The 16,892-nt window shown below is 60.7% G+C and overlaps 2 protein-coding genes across 9 annotated transcripts; both read right to left on the reverse strand.

Annotated features, from left to right (window-relative positions):
• Window positions 1-28: 28 nt before the first annotated feature.
• PTGER1 (prostaglandin E receptor 1) lies at window positions 29-4,074 on the reverse strand. The gene is made up of 3 exons (XM_079115989.1): window positions 3,240-4,074; window positions 1,230-2,197; window positions 29-728 (listed from the first exon to the last, which is right to left on the reverse strand). The coding sequence occupies exons 2-3, from the start codon at window positions 2,178-2,180 to the stop codon at window positions 462-464; spliced, it is 1,218 nt and encodes a 405-aa protein (XP_078972115.1). The 5' UTR covers window positions 2,181-2,197; window positions 3,240-4,074; the 3' UTR covers window positions 29-461.
• A 1,151-nt stretch (window positions 4,075-5,225) lies between these two features.
• On the reverse strand, window positions 5,226-16,829 carry GIPC1 (GIPC PDZ domain containing family member 1). Of its 8 annotated transcripts, none has more exons than XM_079115582.1 (9): window positions 16,681-16,829; window positions 12,928-12,982; window positions 11,444-11,523; window positions 8,111-8,428; window positions 7,449-7,634; window positions 7,181-7,361; window positions 6,416-6,528; window positions 6,053-6,134; window positions 5,226-5,958 (listed from the first exon to the last, which is right to left on the reverse strand). In XM_079115582.1, exons 4-9 carry the CDS (start codon window positions 8,396-8,398, stop codon window positions 5,807-5,809), a joined length of 1,002 nt encoding a protein of 333 aa, XP_078971708.1. In that variant the 5' UTR covers window positions 8,399-8,428; window positions 11,444-11,523; window positions 12,928-12,982; window positions 16,681-16,829; the 3' UTR covers window positions 5,226-5,806. The 8 variants fall into 8 exon arrangements, with proteins under 8 accessions (XP_078971708.1, XP_078971706.1, XP_078971707.1 ...); XM_079115580.1 differs by lacking the exon at window positions 16,681-16,829 and adding an exon at window positions 15,462-15,551; XM_079115581.1 differs by lacking the exon at window positions 16,681-16,829 and adding an exon at window positions 15,462-15,551 and having other exon boundaries at window positions 11,440-11,523.
• Window positions 16,830-16,892: the final 63 nt, after the last annotated feature.

The raw sequence follows: 16,892 nt of genomic DNA on the forward strand, positions 1-16,892 counted from the left end.
GGGAATGGGAAGCCGCGATGGGAGGGGCATCGGTCGTGTTGGGGTCTTTGGAATTCGAGGCGCGATGGTGAGTGGGTTGGGGATAGCGTCTTGGGGCTGTTGTGAGGAGCTCAGGGTCATAATGAACAGAATGGTAAGAGTCCGTCTTGGCGACCGCAGCGACACAAAGTATCCGCCCCCCAACACTCTTGCGCTAGTTTCCCAAAGAGCTGCGGCCTTGGCATGATGCGCATGCTCCTGTGGCTCTGGCTCCGCGTCGGGATTCCCAGCTTGATGACCGAGCGTCGGATGCCGCGCCCTCGCGTGGCAAATCTCGGAGCTGCAGCGGTCCCGAGGCGCACGCGGAGCCTCTGCCGCCCCAGCGTGGCCCCAGTGTGTGCCGCAGCCCCGACGGGCCATAACCCATATTCCTCAAAGGCCCTGCACTGAGCACCTTCGGCGGGCTTAGCCTTCGGGAGCACTCAGAAGTGGCTGAGACCGCTCTGCCGGGAACTGCGCAGAGAGCTGGCCTCCCAGGTGCTCGGGGTTAGGCCCAACTCCGCGGGGCCGCCCTTGGCGCCAGCCCTTGGGGGCAGAAAGCGAAGCACTTGGCGCAGCACAGCCTGGCGCAGCAGGATGTATACCCAGGGGTCCAGGATCTGGTTCCAGGAGGCCAGGCGCACGGCCAGAAATAGCGGCCGCTGAAGGGAGTTGGAGTTCCAGCCCCCGATGGCCAGCACCACCAACACCTGCGGGGGAAAGAGACGGGTGGGTGGAGGGTGGGGCATGGCCGGAAGGAGGTTGGGGGAGGGGCGGAGCGTCGTAGGGACCTTAAATGGTTATCCATGTGGGAAAGAGCTGTGGAAGGAGGGGAGCAGAAGCAAAGGCTTCCAGAAAGGGGGGGGGGTGGGGTGGAGGGGGGCTTCGGCCAGAAGGGAGACAAATGCCAAGTCTCCCTAGGCACACTGGAGAAGGCGAGAATACAAAGGAGGAGGGAAGAGGCCAGGGGATGAGGCCTCCGGGCTTGGGAGGGGGCTGGAGAGAGGACTGGTGTGGGGCACGGTGGGTTAACAGGTCCCAGGAAGAACGAAGATAACGCGACTGGAAGAAAGGATGCCAAAGGGATGCTTTCCTGGCAGGTGGGGCCTTCAAGGGGCGGAGCCTTGGCTGGGTGAGGGTCTCTAGTTTACAAAGGTAGAGAAGACTGGGCGGGACTGGGTAAGGAATGTGACTTGAGAGGCGCCCCTCACCAGCAGCGGGCTCCAGCAGATGCAGGACACCATCATGATGCCCACGAGCTGGCCCACCATCTCCACGTCGTGGGCCCGGGTTCTGCGCGCTGAGCCTCCACCCCGGGAACTGCGGAGGGCTGGGGAGGCCGAAGTGATGGACGAGGCAGACGAGGCGGAGGCTGAGCGGAGTCCTCGGGCCCCCCAGCGTCGGCGGCTATCCGGGCGGGAGGCCTGGGGAAAACGTCCCGAGTGGCGGCGCCAGCGGGCGCGCAGTAGGGCCAGGCCGCTGAGCGTGTTGCACACTAGCGCGGCCAGTAGTGCGGCCAGGCCGAGGCCCGCAAATAGACCTGCGAGCAACGCCTGGCGCCAGCCACCGGGTGGCCCGAGGCCAATAAAACACCAGGTGCCAGGGTACTGCAGCTCATAGCGACCCACGCGTGCTAGTGGCAGCAGCGCCACCGCCAAGGCCACGGCAGCCAGCGCAGCCAGCGCCAAGCGCGCGCGGGCCACCGAGACGCGCGCCGCGTGGAGCAGAGGCCATGTGACACCCACACAGCGCTCCACTGCCATGCCGCAGCCCAGCAGCAGTGGGCACAGACCGAAGAAGACCATGCAACCGCCCAGGAAGTGACAGGCTCCACCGGCTGGTGCGCGCCTCGCAGCGTACAGGCGCAGCACCAGCGCGCCCGGGATCACGTGGCCCGCCAGGTCGATGGCCAGCAGACTGGCGACGAACAACAGGAAGGTAGCGGCCGAGCGGCGGCGCCGCAGGCGGCCTGCGGCCTGAGCCAACAGCGCCAGTGCCAGCACGTTGGACACTGCGCCCAGCGTCATGGAGAAGATGGGCAGCGCCGGTGACCCTCCCGGACCGCCAGAGGGCTGCACAGCCGACACGTTGGGGACTCCGGGGGCTGCGCATGTGGTCGCCTCTCCGGCCAGGCTCTGGTTGAGGGGCCCGCAAGGACTCATGTCAGGCGCCGGAAGGGCTGGGTGGAGGAGATGAGGGCAAATGAGGCTGGCGGAACACAGCCCAGGGCCATGGGGCTTACTGCGCCTCTCACCAGGGCCCAGTGGTCCCCCTGGCCCCTCTGCCTGTGGCAACTGCACTTGACCCTAGCTGTTCTGCTTCTGACCCCCACCCCTCACCACCGGCCCCTAGCTCCTGGCCTCACTGGGCCCCGTCCTCCAGTGCACCCCACCTCTGGACCTCACAGATCCTCCTCTGAAGCCCAGCTCCCATCTTTACAGCACAGCAAATTCCTGGCCCACAGCCCCATCAGATACACCTACTTCTGACCCCGGGGTCCCAGCTGCCCTGTCTGACCTTCACCATGTCACCTTTACTTCTGTCCCATCCTTGATGCCCGCCCCCAGCTCCAGCTCCACTACCATACTCCCACATCCTGACCCCATGGCCCGGTGTCCGTCCCCTTAACCCTGCCTCTCCCCCACAGTCTATCTCTTGCCTGTGGACCCATTTCTGTGTCCCAAGGCCTCACATCTGTGCCTCAGAGCCTGATAGCACCTTGTCACCTAGCCATGCCATGTCTTTGTCCCCACAGTCCCAGCTCCGACTTCCATGGCACTCTCTCCCCAAAGCCTCATCTCTGCGCGCCCCATGGTCATGTTGCTGTTGTCACAGTCCCAGCTCTGTGCCCACGGCCACAACTCTGTCCCTGCAGGTGGCCTCTGTGATCCACTGCTGTCTCACCCAGGCAAGACCCCTGACCACCTTCACCTCACCCTGGAGGCCCACAGTTCCACACTGCCTGCCTCCTGTCCCTGTCGCAGAGACCTCAGGGAGACCCGAGTCCTGCCTCCCTCACTCCCTCCCACTCTGCCACACCCTGGTGGTGTGGGGCTGAAAGGGCAGGATTTCACCCCAGCCCCGAGGAAAGGCAGATGGACAGATGGTAAGACCCAAGGACAGACAGACAGGCTGAGAGCCAGGGAACACGGCAGTGTCAACCAAAGTAGCCCAGGTCCCATCCTCATCCCGAGCCTGACTGGCTGAACCAGCCTTCTTACCCAGTGCAGCCTGGGACGCCGGGTCCCCATGGCCCACCGCTCAGGCCTGGCTGCCCACACCCGCTGCGCCTGGCTCTGCAGCGGCCGCTCCCTCCCTCCCTCTTCCTGGGGCGGCTCCGTGCTCCTGGCCTCCACCCGCAGCTCTGTGGGCCTCCAGGGACTGCTCCACCCCTCGTGGGCCTGCTGGGGACCTGCAGTGGCAGGGACCCCTCTGTCCGCTGGCAGTGGGCGGAGCGCACAGCCGCTCCCGCTCTGGAGGGGGAGGCTCCTGGGAGTTGGCCTGGTCCCGTGGCCCCCTCCTCCCAGCGGGGCGGGAGCAGCCCCTCTCCCCCCAGGCTCGGGCCTCTTGCCTGCCTCATTAATAAAGTGGATAAAATCTAAACACTGGAAAATATGAGTGTCGCCCAGGGCGAGCTGGGCGGGCTGCAGGGGGTGGTGCTGTCCCCACCCAGTTTGAGGTTTGGGGGGCTGGTCCAGCATGTGGTGGGGGGCAGCAACCATCCCGACCTGCCAGAACCTCCGAGTGTCCAGACGGGGGTTGTGGTCAGTGCCTTGGGTGGACTGGCTTGGGTCAGGCCCAGCCTGACCAGGGGATCCGCCCACTATTTACACAGGGGCTTAAGCCCAGGCCAGGGCAGCAGGAGTCACACCCTTGGAGGAGAAGGGGGGAGGCTGGGGGCCCTGGGGGAGCCAGGAGGCCTGGAGCTGAGGCCAGCCTCTGCACACAGCTTTAGGGCGAATGGAGCAACTTGTGGGACCCCAAGACACAAAGATGCACCTTGGACAGGCAGACTGCGGCCTCACCTGTGCCCTGTCCCAGAACCCCTCCTTCAGCACCCTCCTGGAGGACTGAGGGATGAAGTGGGGGGCGGGGCCTGGCCAGGCCTGGAGAGAAGGCAGAAGGTGAAGGGGGGCGGGCCAGAGGTCCCTGTGGCTGTGCGCCAGGACATGCAATGCTGCAGGCAAGTCTGAGTGGGGCCCTCGGTTACCAAGTGTGACACCAACCACTTCCCTCAACACCTCAAAATGCAGCTCCTGCAATGACCCCCCAACACCCCTCAGCACTGAGGATCAGTCACCTCAGGCCACCTGAAGACACTCCCCAACAATATAGGAAGGGTCCACAGGTGCACTCCATGGCACCTGGGAACCATGAGACCCAGCAGGCCAACCACCAGCTCCTACCACTGGACACCCAGGACAGCCCCACGCCAGCTCTGCCAGTCACACCCACCCAGACCTTACCTGCAGCAGACGCAAGTCACAGCCCTTGTTCAACATGGTCACCAGCCATCAGCACCAACAGACATCCAAGACCCAGCCACACCCCTCGCCCCAGGGCTGTCCCCTGGCGGACACACCGAGAGTTCTCAAGTGCCCAGGGATGTCCCAAGGTACCCAGCACTGCCCCCGCCACCTGGTGAACAAAACAGGAGGCTCCTTCCCCTCCCCCTGCGCACCCCGGCTCACCCGCACACATTCCTGCCGGGACCTCTGGCCCGGCTCCCCCCTTCAATCCTCTCCCTTCCCTCCAGGTCTGGCCAGGGTCCCGCCCCTCCCCTTCCTTGATCCTCTCAATCCTCCGGGATGAAGAGATTGTCAAAACAAGCCTGCGGGCTTATGTCCTGTGGGAGGCCCACGCACCACGGGCCTGCAGATCCTGCGCATCCAGGCCCAGCACTGGCTTCTGAGCTGCGTGCGTGGGCCAGGACTGATAGTGCAACCTCATGTCCGCCATTCACCAAGGGCAGGGGCTGGGGACAGGCCCCAATGAGAGGGGACAGGAGTTGAACCCCTGGCAGGCCAGGACTCTCCAGCATTGCCTGGAAGCCGCTGGCTCATGGCCAGGAGCCGCATCAGGACAGTGGGAGGGGGCGGTGTCCAGGGCCAGCTCCTAACTCAATTTGGAGCCCAGGGAAGATAGATCTCAGCTGCTGCATTCCTTCCAGGCTGGCCCACCTCCTCTCCCACCCCGAGGCCACCAGGTCCAATACCAGATAGATTCTTTATGTTCAAGACAGCGAGTCCAGATACAAAAGTCCCTCCCTCCTCTCTGGTCTGGGGCCCAGCCACGAGGAGGGATGAGGGGCAGGAGGGGTTCACAGCAGGCTCTTGAGATGTGGAGGTAACAGAATCCACACGGAGGGCTCCTCTTGGGGGGCGGTATTATTGCGTTTGCTGGCAGTGGGGGATGCCCCCCTTCTGCATTCCCTGGGGAGGTCACAGTCCCCAAACAGGACCCGAGGCCCCAGGGAGACCCCAGGACCAGTCTGGCAGCTGACGGTGGGAAGAGCTGGGGGTGGGGGCAGCCGCCCAATGTGGCCATCCCCCCAGGGCGCCCGGCCTGGCTGAGGTAGGTGGGAACCGGACAGGGAGGCTGGGGAGCCCAGCCAGGCTGGGAACCAGGGGGGTGGTACCGGTGGCGTGGGCGCTGGGCCCCGCCGCTGCTCTGCACTGTCCTTGGGTTGCTGAGCTACAGCCCAGGCGGAGAACTCAGGCCCAGGCCGTGGTGTCCCTCTGGGGACCCCCAGGCTGGGCCTGGTCATCACACGAGGTCCAGTGGAGTCCTAGTAGCGGCCGACCTTCGCGTCCCCAATGGCACCCCACACGTCAAAAACGAACTCATCCGGGAAGGCAAAGTCACCGAGCCGTTCATCCAGGGCCTCTGCCAGCTCATCCGGGTTCCTTTTGTCCTTCCCCAGCTCAACCATGGTGGCAGCTGTGTGGGGAGACGGAGCGGAGGCACAGATGGCAGGGGACCTGGAAGCCCCCTCCCCAGAACTCTGGGGCCGGGGTCCCTGCGGCCAGCTCACCCAGCTCCGTGTCTCTGATGCCCATGTAACTCTCCAGCAAGTCGTCAACCTTCTCGATGGCCTTCTCCTCAAAGGCTGAGGGCTAAGGTGGGAAGCAGGGACAGGGGTGGCATCATGACAGGAACAGACTGTCACGGTGCTTATTTAGTGTCTCTGTTAAGTGCCCTTTCCGTGGCTTCACATGTATTTTTATCCATAACATCTGCTATTACCACTCCCGTTTTACAGGTGGGGAAACTGAGGCTCACTTGCAGAGGGGGCAGAGGTGGATCTGAATGCAGGCAGGACGCCAGAGTCCCCTCAGCTACAGGTAATGCCACCAACAATAGTGAAGGTGAGGGGCTGGAGTGGGGGATCACTCACCAAATCCTCCACGGTGGCAGGGCCCCGGGATCGAAGCCGGAGGGTCCCTCGGCCAGTGCCCAGCTGTGGGCCAGAGCCAGGGCGGCCACCCCCTGAGCGCTGGCTGATCATGTCTGTGGGAGGCAGGGAAGAGGAGGGTGGAGGAGGGGGATGGAGTCCAGCAAGCCCTGGCCAGAGACCAGGCATTCTGGCCTTAGGGGCCCCTCCCACCTTCTCCAAGCTTCTGCAGGCTCCCTCGGCTGGGGGGCTGGAGCCCAGGCTGGAGAGCCAGAGAGGAGACTGGCAGGGTCCCCTTCACTCCCTGGGCCTGAATAGAAAGGGGATGGGAACTGGTCTCTGACCACTGTCCCCACAGCCTGGGGGGATAGCTGCTGGCCACAGACAGCCTGGTCTGCCAGGTCAACGCTTTCGGGTCCCCCACCCCCACCACAGGGGCCTGGGGCCCATTCCTGGGAGTTAGTGAAGCCAGATGCAGAAGTGGGGGTGCTGGCACAGGGCAGCCAAGCCTGGCTTCTCAGGGCTGGGGGTGCTTGGCTGGGCTAATGGCTTCTGGAAGGGGGTGTGGGGGCAACTTCCTCCTTACCCACCCCTGCCCCTGCTCCCAGGCTGGCAGAGAGCCAGTGCGCCCCCTGGGGCAGGGTGGAGCCTCCCTCCTTCCCCTTGCAGCCAGCCGGGCGTGGCCGCCATCTGCTGGTGGGTCCAGGCACTGCAGCCACATGGGCCAAGAGCAGGGTCATTATGGGGGTCCAGGAGGCAGCTCCTCACCAAAGGCCTTGCGAGGCTCTGTGAGCTTCAGTGTGAAGGTGCGGCCTCGGGGTAGCTCCTTGAGTAGCCGGGCCACCTCATAGTGCCGGCAGCCCAGCAGGCTCTGCCCGTTAATGGCCTCAATCATGTCGCCCACGCTGATGAGCTGCATGTGGTCAATCACACTACCCTCCTTGATGCGCTGGGAAGGAGAGGAGCGTCAGCCCTGGCGGCCCTGCCTTGGCCATGCCTGCCCCGGGCCCCGGACTCCGGCCTGACCACCTGGCACCTTGATGAAGGCATAGCCAGCGCCGTTGTCTGTGATGGTGAGCCCCAGGGCGTCCTCCGACTTGAACACTTCCACCTCCTTGCGCTGCCCCTTGACATGAGCGAAGATGAAGTCTTCCAGCCCGATCTGGCCCCCCAGGAGCTTGTCCATGTCCACCTTGTGGGTGTTGAGGGTGCAGAACATCACCTGCGGGGGTGGAGATGCTCGTCCTGGCCTCCCTCCCTGGGGCCCCTTTGCTAACACCTGGGGGTGGAAAAGGGCGAGGGGTCCCCACCCCAGGCCTGGGCACCCTCTGAGCCAGGGTGGCGCTCCCCGCTAGCCCATCAGCTGCACCAGCCCTGGGACTTCTCCCTCCCGCTCCCTGGGAGTGGAACCAGGCACGGGTGAGGCTCAGCACAGCCTGAGGAGTGAATGGGGATCCCACCGCTGTCTCCCTGCCTGCCTCTCTGCTGCCCCCACAGCCCTTGGGTTCAGGCCTCCAGCCCCCCCACAACCTCCCGGCCCGACCCATAAGGCCTGATGGGAGGTCCGCTTGCACCCGTGACCAGGAGCCCCACCGTGAGTGGGCCCCGCCTCCGCACTCAGCGCCTGGCAACAGCTCCCACCCAGGCTGGCCACTCACCACCAGGGACCCCGGTGCCCTGCACCCCGCTCCAGGGTACCTCGGCCGCGGGCAGGCGGAAGGCCTCAGCGATCTTGCCATACAGCTCCTTGACGTTGGTGAAGCCCTCGATGCGGCCGGTGGGGCTGCCGTGGGCCAGCTGGGTGTGGAACACGAGGCGGGGCCGCAGGGCCGGGGGTGGGGGGGGCAAGCCCATTTGGGGCCCCCCTGCCCCACCTCCGCCCAGGGGCCCCGGCTCCCCCACGCCCAGCCCACCACGGCCGGGCTCGGCCTCCTCATTTTCCACCAGGGGTGGTGCCTTTTTCCGCCGCCCCAGTCCCAGCGGCATGAGCAGGAGAAGCGGGGTGCACCAGGAGATCTGCAGGCAGGAGGCAGGGCTCAGGGCGGGCAGCGCAGGGCCCTCCCTCACCTGCACCCCCAGGCAAGACCGTGACCTGCATTTCCCCTCAGTATTCGGGACTGGTTCCAGGACCCCTCAGCCACAGGAGGCTCGAGGCCCACATGTAAAATGGAGCTGACTGCAGGGCCTCTGCACATATCTTATTTTTAATTATTTATTTGTATTTTTCGTGGCGCTGGGACCACAGGGCCTGTGCATGCGAGGTGCCTGCTCTACAGCTGAGCTACACCCCAGCCTCTCCCGTATACTTTAAATCAACTTTAGATGACCTCACACAACACAAATGCTATAAAAGTAGTTGTTACAGCGGGTGCAGTGGGGCACCCCTGTGGACCCAAAGGCTCAGGAGGCTGAGACAGGAGGATCGCGAGTTCAAAGCCAGCCTCAGCAAAAGCCAGGTGCTAAGCAACGCAGTGAGGCCCTGTCTCTAAATAAAATACAAAATAGGGCTGGGATGTGGCTCAGTGGTTGAGTGCACCTGAGTTCAATCCCCAGTACCAAAAAAAATAATAATAATAAAAAGGGCTGGGGATGTGGCTCAGTGGTTAAGCACCTGGTTCAATCCTTGGTACAAAAAAAAAGGTGTTACACTGTATTGTTTAGGGGATAATAAGGAAGAGCCTGTGTTCAGTGGAGAGGCCGACTCTTCCCTGTCCACTACAGATTGGACCCATGGATGCTGACCCCGCGGGCACAGCGGAGCGACTCCTCAGAACACAGATGGGCCTGGTGCGGATTCTCGGCTCAGTGTTAAATCACAACTCCACGCAACTGCCCTGCGACTCCACCCTCACACTACGCTGAAGAGACTACCTCCTGCGACAATCACGTCCACTTAACAGGAAAGGAAAATGGAGGCTGGAAGCAAGGTGCTTCCCTTCATTTCCTGTCAGTCTCAGGCGTCAACGTGGTGTGCAAACCCTGAGTGTCCCCTTCCCAGCACGCAGGCGATGGCGCTACTGATCCTCCGGGACGCGGCAGGCACTCGGCTAGCTCTGGCCCAGGAGTCGTAAGAGGAAGCAATACAGGACACTTTGGGGCCGGAGCACTTACTCCCCTAGAATGAGGGCCTTGAGCTGCTGGCTGACCTGCCTCGGCAGGGTGGTCGCCACATGTGATATGGTGGCCACTCTGTCAGGCCAGGCTCTGGGAGACCACAACAAACAGAACCTCCTGCTGAGCTCCAGAGGAAGCTCAGCAAGAACGGAACCCAAACCCTGGTTAGTTCAGCCACTCATATTTGGGGGATGTTTGTTACTGCAGCAAAACCTGTCCTGATGGACTTACAGCCACGCCACGCGTAACATTCCAGTTGACAAAGAACCACATACACAACAGGGGTCCCTCAGGATCAGATCACCCAGGGCACCACCGTCTGTGTAAGTGAAACCAGCGTTCGCACAATGACAGAACTGCCTAAAGATGTGTGTCTCAGGAAGTATCCTCGTTGTTAAGTGGACATGACTATCCTTTCCTCTTTCTTCTTCCTGTTTCTTTATTTCTCTTTCTCCCTCCCTTTAAGCAAACATGTGGAGCAGGGTACTTACTACATTCCATGCACCATTTTAATGAGATCAGGGCGGGAACACCAGTGCAGTTCTACAGGTTGTTTATCATGCAAAAGTGCTACACCAAGATACCAAGCAGGACTGAATTTCAGTCTGTTCCACCTGCCAAACTACATGCCCTGGCTGGGGCCGTGTCCGCCAGGAGGAAGGCTTGTCTTTTTCCCAGTCACTTACAGGGGCTATGCAAGCAAGCTGGCGCTCTGACCTTACTCTTCAGCACACGCAGTCTAGAGCCCGTCGGTGTGTGGCTATCTAATGAAACTTCTAATATGCTCTGGCTGGGCGTGGACATGCCTGTGATCCCAGTGACAGGGGAGACTGAGGCACCAGGACAGGATCGCAAGTTCGTGGTGAGCCTCAGCCACTTGGCGAGGCCCTGACAGTGCTACGAAGAGAATAAAGCAAGACTAATTCTACACACCAGGTCGAGGAGGGCCTCCCTGAGCTAGTGAAGGTGGACCTGAATGACAGCAGGAAGCACCGATGTGAGGATCTGGGGCAGGAACGTTCAGGAGCCTGTTCGAAGGCCCGGAGGTGGGGACATGCTTGGCACTTTTGGGGAACAGAGAGGAGGCCTGTGTTTTGGAACTGAGTAAAGCAGTAAGTAGGAGAGGTGAGGGCAGAGAGGTGACAGGGGACACAGCACATAGGGCCTCGGATCTCAGGGAGAATGTTGGCTTTTATCCCACAGGAGATGGGAGGGTTCTGAGCCGCAGAGGGACGTGCCCTGACCCAGGCACACAGATGGCAGAGATGCTGCGGCTGCAGTGGCTCAATGGGAGGAGGTGAAGAGGGAAGGAGCGGCCTGGACCAGCACTGTGGGGACTTGTAAACTGGGGGAGGGCTCAAGGGTCACTTTTTGGTTTGTCTTGTGGTACTGGGGACTGAACCCTGGGGTGCTCTACCACTGAGCCACACGCCCAGCCCCCTGGTCCTTTTCATGTTTGGTTTTTAGATAGGATCTCTAGGTTTCCCAGGCTGACCTTGAACCTGCGATCCTCCGGCTTCAGCCTCCCAAGTCACTAGGATTACAGGCGTGTGCCACCACATCCCGCCAGATTTCACTTTTAAGTCACATGTCCACAGCCACAGAGCCCAGAGGCACCCCCAAGTCAGCCTGACTCCCAAGCCCAAGTGCACAGCCATGAATCTGCCCGGAGCAACTCCATCTCCCTGGGCCTCGCTGGGTGATCCTCAGTGGGAAGGTCCTACCCATCTCACTGGGTCATGGTAAGGAACAAACTACAGACCAAGTTCTACTTTCCTGGGTGCAGGGGCCTCCCCGCCTGCTCCCTCGGGAAGGGCTCTCGAGCCCGGCTGCACGCCTTTCCCGGCTCGGGCGCTCACGCATGCGCTCACTGAGCCTCTGACATCACGTGGTCCAGCCACATCCTCACTCACCTACCCTACACGGCTGCCTCCTCGGGCCTCTGGTCTGCCCTCACCCCCGCACGGTTCCTTGTCAAGACGGCAGCCAGAATAATCCTGTAAAACATAAGTCGCATCATATCGGACCTCGGCTCTGACCCCTCCCGCCTCCGCCTCCCTCCAGCCACTCGGTCCGCTGCATTTGGGCTCCAACGCCCTAGCACAGACCAGCCTCTGGGCCTTGCACTGGCTGCTGCCACTGATGTGACGCACTCCCTCTCCTCTCCCTGCTGGGGCGTTCATTTCATTCGTCTGCCTCGCTCGCTGTCTGTTTTCGGGACGGGCAGGGGATGCTGTCTGCGTTAGCCACACATCCCGCCCTGCTGAAGCCTCCGCTCAGCGCAGTGTCAGCTGGCACTCGACAAATACGCTGGATGAATGGATGATCCCAGGCTCCCTCGCTCTTCAGTCCCTGTGCCACTGTGTGGCAGTGAAGGGCTATGGGTTGTAGTCCCTGTCCCCAAGAGGGTCTTGTCTCCCCAGCAAAAGCACAAGTCCAAGTCTATGGTCCCCTCATCCCTTGCTTCCCAGTTTGCTTGGCTCATGGAAGGTGTTCCATCAAGCCATCTCCGTTTCCTGTCACTGTAGTTTTGCTTTGCACCCCCAGATAAGCGATGGTGCCAAATACCTTCTTATACATTTACTGATTCTCTGGATTGGGCTTTTTTTCCCTGAATTGCCTGTTTAAGTCAAAACCCCCTTACTCGGCCCCCTCCCCTTTTAATGCATTGTCTGTTTTAAATTGTGTGGCCTAGTTTTTTTTTTTTTTTGTTATTGGTTTGAGGGAACTCTTTGTATATTCTGGATACTAGTCTTTTATTGGTTCTCTCATTTCTCTATCCATAGCACCCATCAAGTCTAGCATACAGTAGGCACTCACTAAATAATTTGACCAAAAAAATTCTAAATGAATAAAACAGTAATGCCCCCTCAGGTTATTTCAGCAAACTCAATGATGAGAAAGGAAGGAAGAAGGGAAGGACAAGAAAGAAGGGAGGGGAAAAAAAACACACACACCCTTCATTATGTGTTGTCATCACTGCCCCCAGCTCCATCTCCTGGAAGGTGGATGCTAAGAACATGTGTGGAACCTGGCTTCACCTCTAATTAGCTGTGTGATTTGGGGCAAGTATCTTAACCTCTCTGAGCTCTGAGGAATCCATGTATGTGTCTGGAACAGTTCGTGGCACAAAATAAGGGACCTATAAATGTCCATGATTATTACTACAATTTCCATCAATACCATCCTTCAGTCAGTCACCAAGATCCAAATTTCCAGTTTCCAGGACCCCTTCTTCCCAAGTGTCACTTCCCAACCTCCTTACTCTCTCTGACCACACCCACGGCTCTGGCGTTCTCCTATGTGAAGAGGCCAATGCTGCTGAGGGAAATGGGTGATCACACCTTCCGGGTCATAAGAGGCATCCTGGCCTGGATTCAAATCCCACCCCTGCCACTTACCAGTTGTGTGGCCGTGGGTAACTCACTTCACTTCACGGGGCCTCAGTTTCCTCATCTGAAAAACGGGCAGAATTCCTGTCTCTGGGAGTGTTTATGGGAATCCAAGGAGCTGGTGCATGCGTGTGATCTGCTAGCACTGTTCCCCATTCAGGGAAGCTGTGGTCAGTACTGTCCTGCCCTGCTGAAGCCTCGCTCGTGCTAGGCAAGCATCCTGCCACTGAGCTACCCCCCAGCCCGCTGCCTTCATCTCTCCCGTTACAGTCTTCCCTCTTCTGCCCAGGAAAACCCATTCCTCTGTCTGCGGAGGCTGACTTGAGGCCGCCCCTCCAGGCAGTCTTCCTGGCTTGCTCCAGCCTGCTGGACCAGCCCCTATGGTTCAGACAGCTCGAGCCCGTGAACCTAATTACATGGTGCCTTGACAGAACGGGTGTCCTCCAGCATCAAGCTGCTATTTAACTTTGTGTCTCTATTTTAAAATGTAAACCAGATGACATTGCTCCTCTGCCTCACATCACAACAGGATCCCACCTTACAGGAAAAAACTGCACACAACGAAACCCCCTTACTCTGCCCCAGACTCCTGCAGGGTCGCCCTGGTTTATCTCCTGCCCAACCGCACATTCCCGGCCGCGGCCGGCCCCCAAGGCTTTGCCCTGCCTGCCCTGCTCTCTGCCTGGTCCCTGCAGGGCTGACTCCTTCTTGTTCTGGTCTCCACTCTAAAACCCGCCTTCTCCAGCGGGGGCGTGATGGCACATGCCTGTGATCCCTGCGACCCGGGAGGCTGGGGCAGGAGGATCACAAGTTCTAGGCTAGCCTCAGCAACTCAGCGTAGACCCTGTCTCCAGATCAAAACTGAAAGGGCTGGGGATGCGGCTCAGTGGTAGAGCAGCCCAGGGTTCCATCCCAGTACCACCAAAAAGAGTCACCTTCTTCCGCAAGCCCGCCCACACTCTACCATGCCCCCTCGTATTGCATGCACAGCCCTTAAGCGAAATCTAAAGTAGCTCCTCTGCGTTCTCATTGACTTGTCTGTTGCTCCACTAGCATGCCCCGCCCCCAGAGCAGGGTTTGTCCTGCTCACTTTGTAGCCTGTGGTGCCAATCTCAGTGCCTAACACACAGCAGGTGTTCAGTAAGCATTTGTGGGGCTAGGGACGTAGCTCAGTGGCGCGCACTTGCCTGGTGTGTGCCAGGTTCTGGGTTCCATCCCAGCACCACCAACCCCCAACCTGTGGGCTGAATGGATGTGTCCGACCTTACTCGACTGCTGGGGCCCCTCCTCAATGTGCCTGCTGGTGAGCTGCTGTGCCCGCCCCCCGCCGCCCGCGAAGAACTTTTGGGCATCAAACAGGTTGAGTGAAATTCCAACATCCCCACCCTCTCCTCCCTGAGAGGGCCCCGAAACTCAGCAACTGTAGCCACCCAGAAGCAAAGTGAGGGGAGCGGGAAGTAGGGACGGGGGTTCCTGGGAGCTCACGTAAGCCTGTGGGGGACACCACTCCCTGGCTCCCCCTCCAGCAAGGTACTGCCTTGGGGAGGAGGAAGACGAGAGGCCTCTGATTCACTCTTGCAAAACCGGCTCCTGAGTGGTTCCAGGGAGAACGCCCACTGCCCAGTCCTGGCCGAGACTGCCCAGAGGCCAGGAGGCCCTGCGGGCCCAGGACTCCAGCATCGTGGCTCCCTGCCCATTTCCTTGGATGTCGGTCTCTGTCAGGACCCCCACCCAGGAATTCAGGCCAGGGAGAAGGGACATGAGCCCAGCTTCTTGTTTGAGTGGCTGGTGTCTGGAGACCTCTGGGTGGGCAGAAAGCAAAGACTAGCAGGTGTAGCCCACATGTGCGTGTGGGGTGGCAAAGGGCTCAGGAGCTGGTCAGGAACACCTGAGCCCGGGAGTAACTGGGCATCTGGTCTAGCGGAGGAGACTCCAGTCCAGGACCCCTGCACTGCTCGGAGACCCAGATCTGCCACTTTTAGCTGTGTGACCTTGGGCACCTCACTCCACCTCTCTGGGCATGCTGCCTCACCTCTGAAAGAAGTTAACAGCCCCTCCCATGAGGAGTTTTGAGTCAACGATCCGAGTGGTAAATGGCTGACAAATGCTAGCTCGGGTGAATTGTATCATCATTATCATCATCATCATCATCATCATCATCATCATCATCATCACCACCCAGACCGTGGTCCGCGCCGCATCCCCCCGGCTTTGAACTGTACCCCGGGAAGAGTCAGAAATACGACTCCGCGCCTGTCTCCACCAGAACCGGGGAGTCTAAATAAGGAGAGGAAGGCAAGCGGACGGCGGGAGGCCCCCGTCCAGCGGCGGGAGGCGTGTGCCCCCTGCCACCAGCCGGAAGGGAGTTGTCCCGCTGCGAAGGGGTCTGGGGCATCCCCGCGCCCAGGCTCGACCTCCGGCTGCGTCCACGCCGCCGGCCCCCCCGGCACGATCGCCAGATCCTCGCGGGTCCGCGCCCCGAGGGTCCGCGCTGCCCCCACCCGGGCCCGGGCGGCGGCACCTCGCCGGCCGGGTACACTCACCTGAGCCGCAGCCGTCGCCCTGCGCGTGCCTGGCTCGGCCCTCCGCAAACTCCGGCCCGGGCCTCTCCGGCAGCCGCGGAGGGGGCGGGGCCGCCGCCCAGGGACAGCCAATCGGAGGCGCCTCCCTGCGTTCGCGGCCAATCCGCGCTGTCCCGCTTTGGGTGGACCCGACGGAAACATTCCAGGGGGATCCCTCCGCCTCGCCCGGCTCTTCCCGAACCCCCTGCGCCGCGCTTAGTGGACCATCCCGCCCCGCCTAAGCCGCGGCGGGCTGTACTACTGCAGGGCTGCGGAGGGGGGAGCTGCCACTGGGCCCCGGCCAATCGCCGCGGAAAGGAGACCAGCGGCCAATGAAAAGCTGGGACCCCTGCACCGCGTGCTTGGCTGAGTGTTAGTCTGGGGTGCCCCTGTGTTACGGCTGGGGGGACTGGCCGTGGGAGTCAGGTGACTGAGGCTGAGTGTCCGAGAGAGGACACAAACTCGGAAAGTCCAGAAGAGCAGACGCTTTTGGAGGCGGGGAAGGGACAGCCCCCAACCCAGTTTCCCGCTCAGCTTTCTCTGCTCCAGCCCTGCCATCCTCCAAGCGAATGAAAAGATGCATTCATCCCAGGCGGGCGGACGATGGACAGAGAAGAATAGGGAGGGTCCCGAGTGTCCCTGCTTCTTGGGGTGCACAATGGACAAAGGCAGTCATTCAGTCATTCATTCATTCAGTCAGTCGTCAAATAGTTAATGTGCCCCCTACTCCGTGCCAGGCTGCGGTCTACCTCTACAGACAGATCACTGAATAGCTGAATGTGCTGCCAGTGAAGGGAACAGCCTGAACAAAAAGGTGCAGGCCACACAGAGCCACGGCACGCTAGGATGGGCCACCACCCTGCGAGCTAGCAAGACAGACAAGGCAGAATGGAACAGAAGACTAGTTGAGCACCTAGTATGTGCTAGATCACAGGTGGAACCAACTAGCCCAGTTTCTGCTCTCAGGAAATTGACTTTTCGGGGGGGGGGGGAGGGCTGCCTTTCCATCTAACTGTGAATTCACTGAGAACAGAGGCTCAGTCTCCCTTGCCAACCACATCCCGCACCCCCACCCCACACACTTCACCCTCCAGACTGGCACAGAACAATATCTCAACAACCCCGCGTAGATGGATGAGTCCGGTTGAGTTTATCAGCCCTCTGGTGGGCCCAGGTCCAAGAAAGAAAGACACAAACACACCTGGACGCTCAGTTCCCAGGACAGAGGAGATTTCTCTGTTTTGGCTCAAAGCCGGTCACTGGAGCAGCAGTGTGCTGTGTGTTCAGGGAATCGTACTGGATGACTGGGTCTTTGCGGTCACCAGGGAGAGCTGTTGGTCATCCCAGCCTGGTCAGTACCTGGAGAGGGCACAGAGTAACAGGAGCACAGGCCTTGGGCTTAGTTGCTGAAGG

This window comes from Sciurus vulgaris (genome assembly GCF_902686455.1).
Source record: "Sciurus vulgaris genome assembly, chromosome: 16".
Taxonomy (NCBI): domain Eukaryota; kingdom Metazoa; phylum Chordata; class Mammalia; order Rodentia; family Sciuridae; genus Sciurus; species Sciurus vulgaris.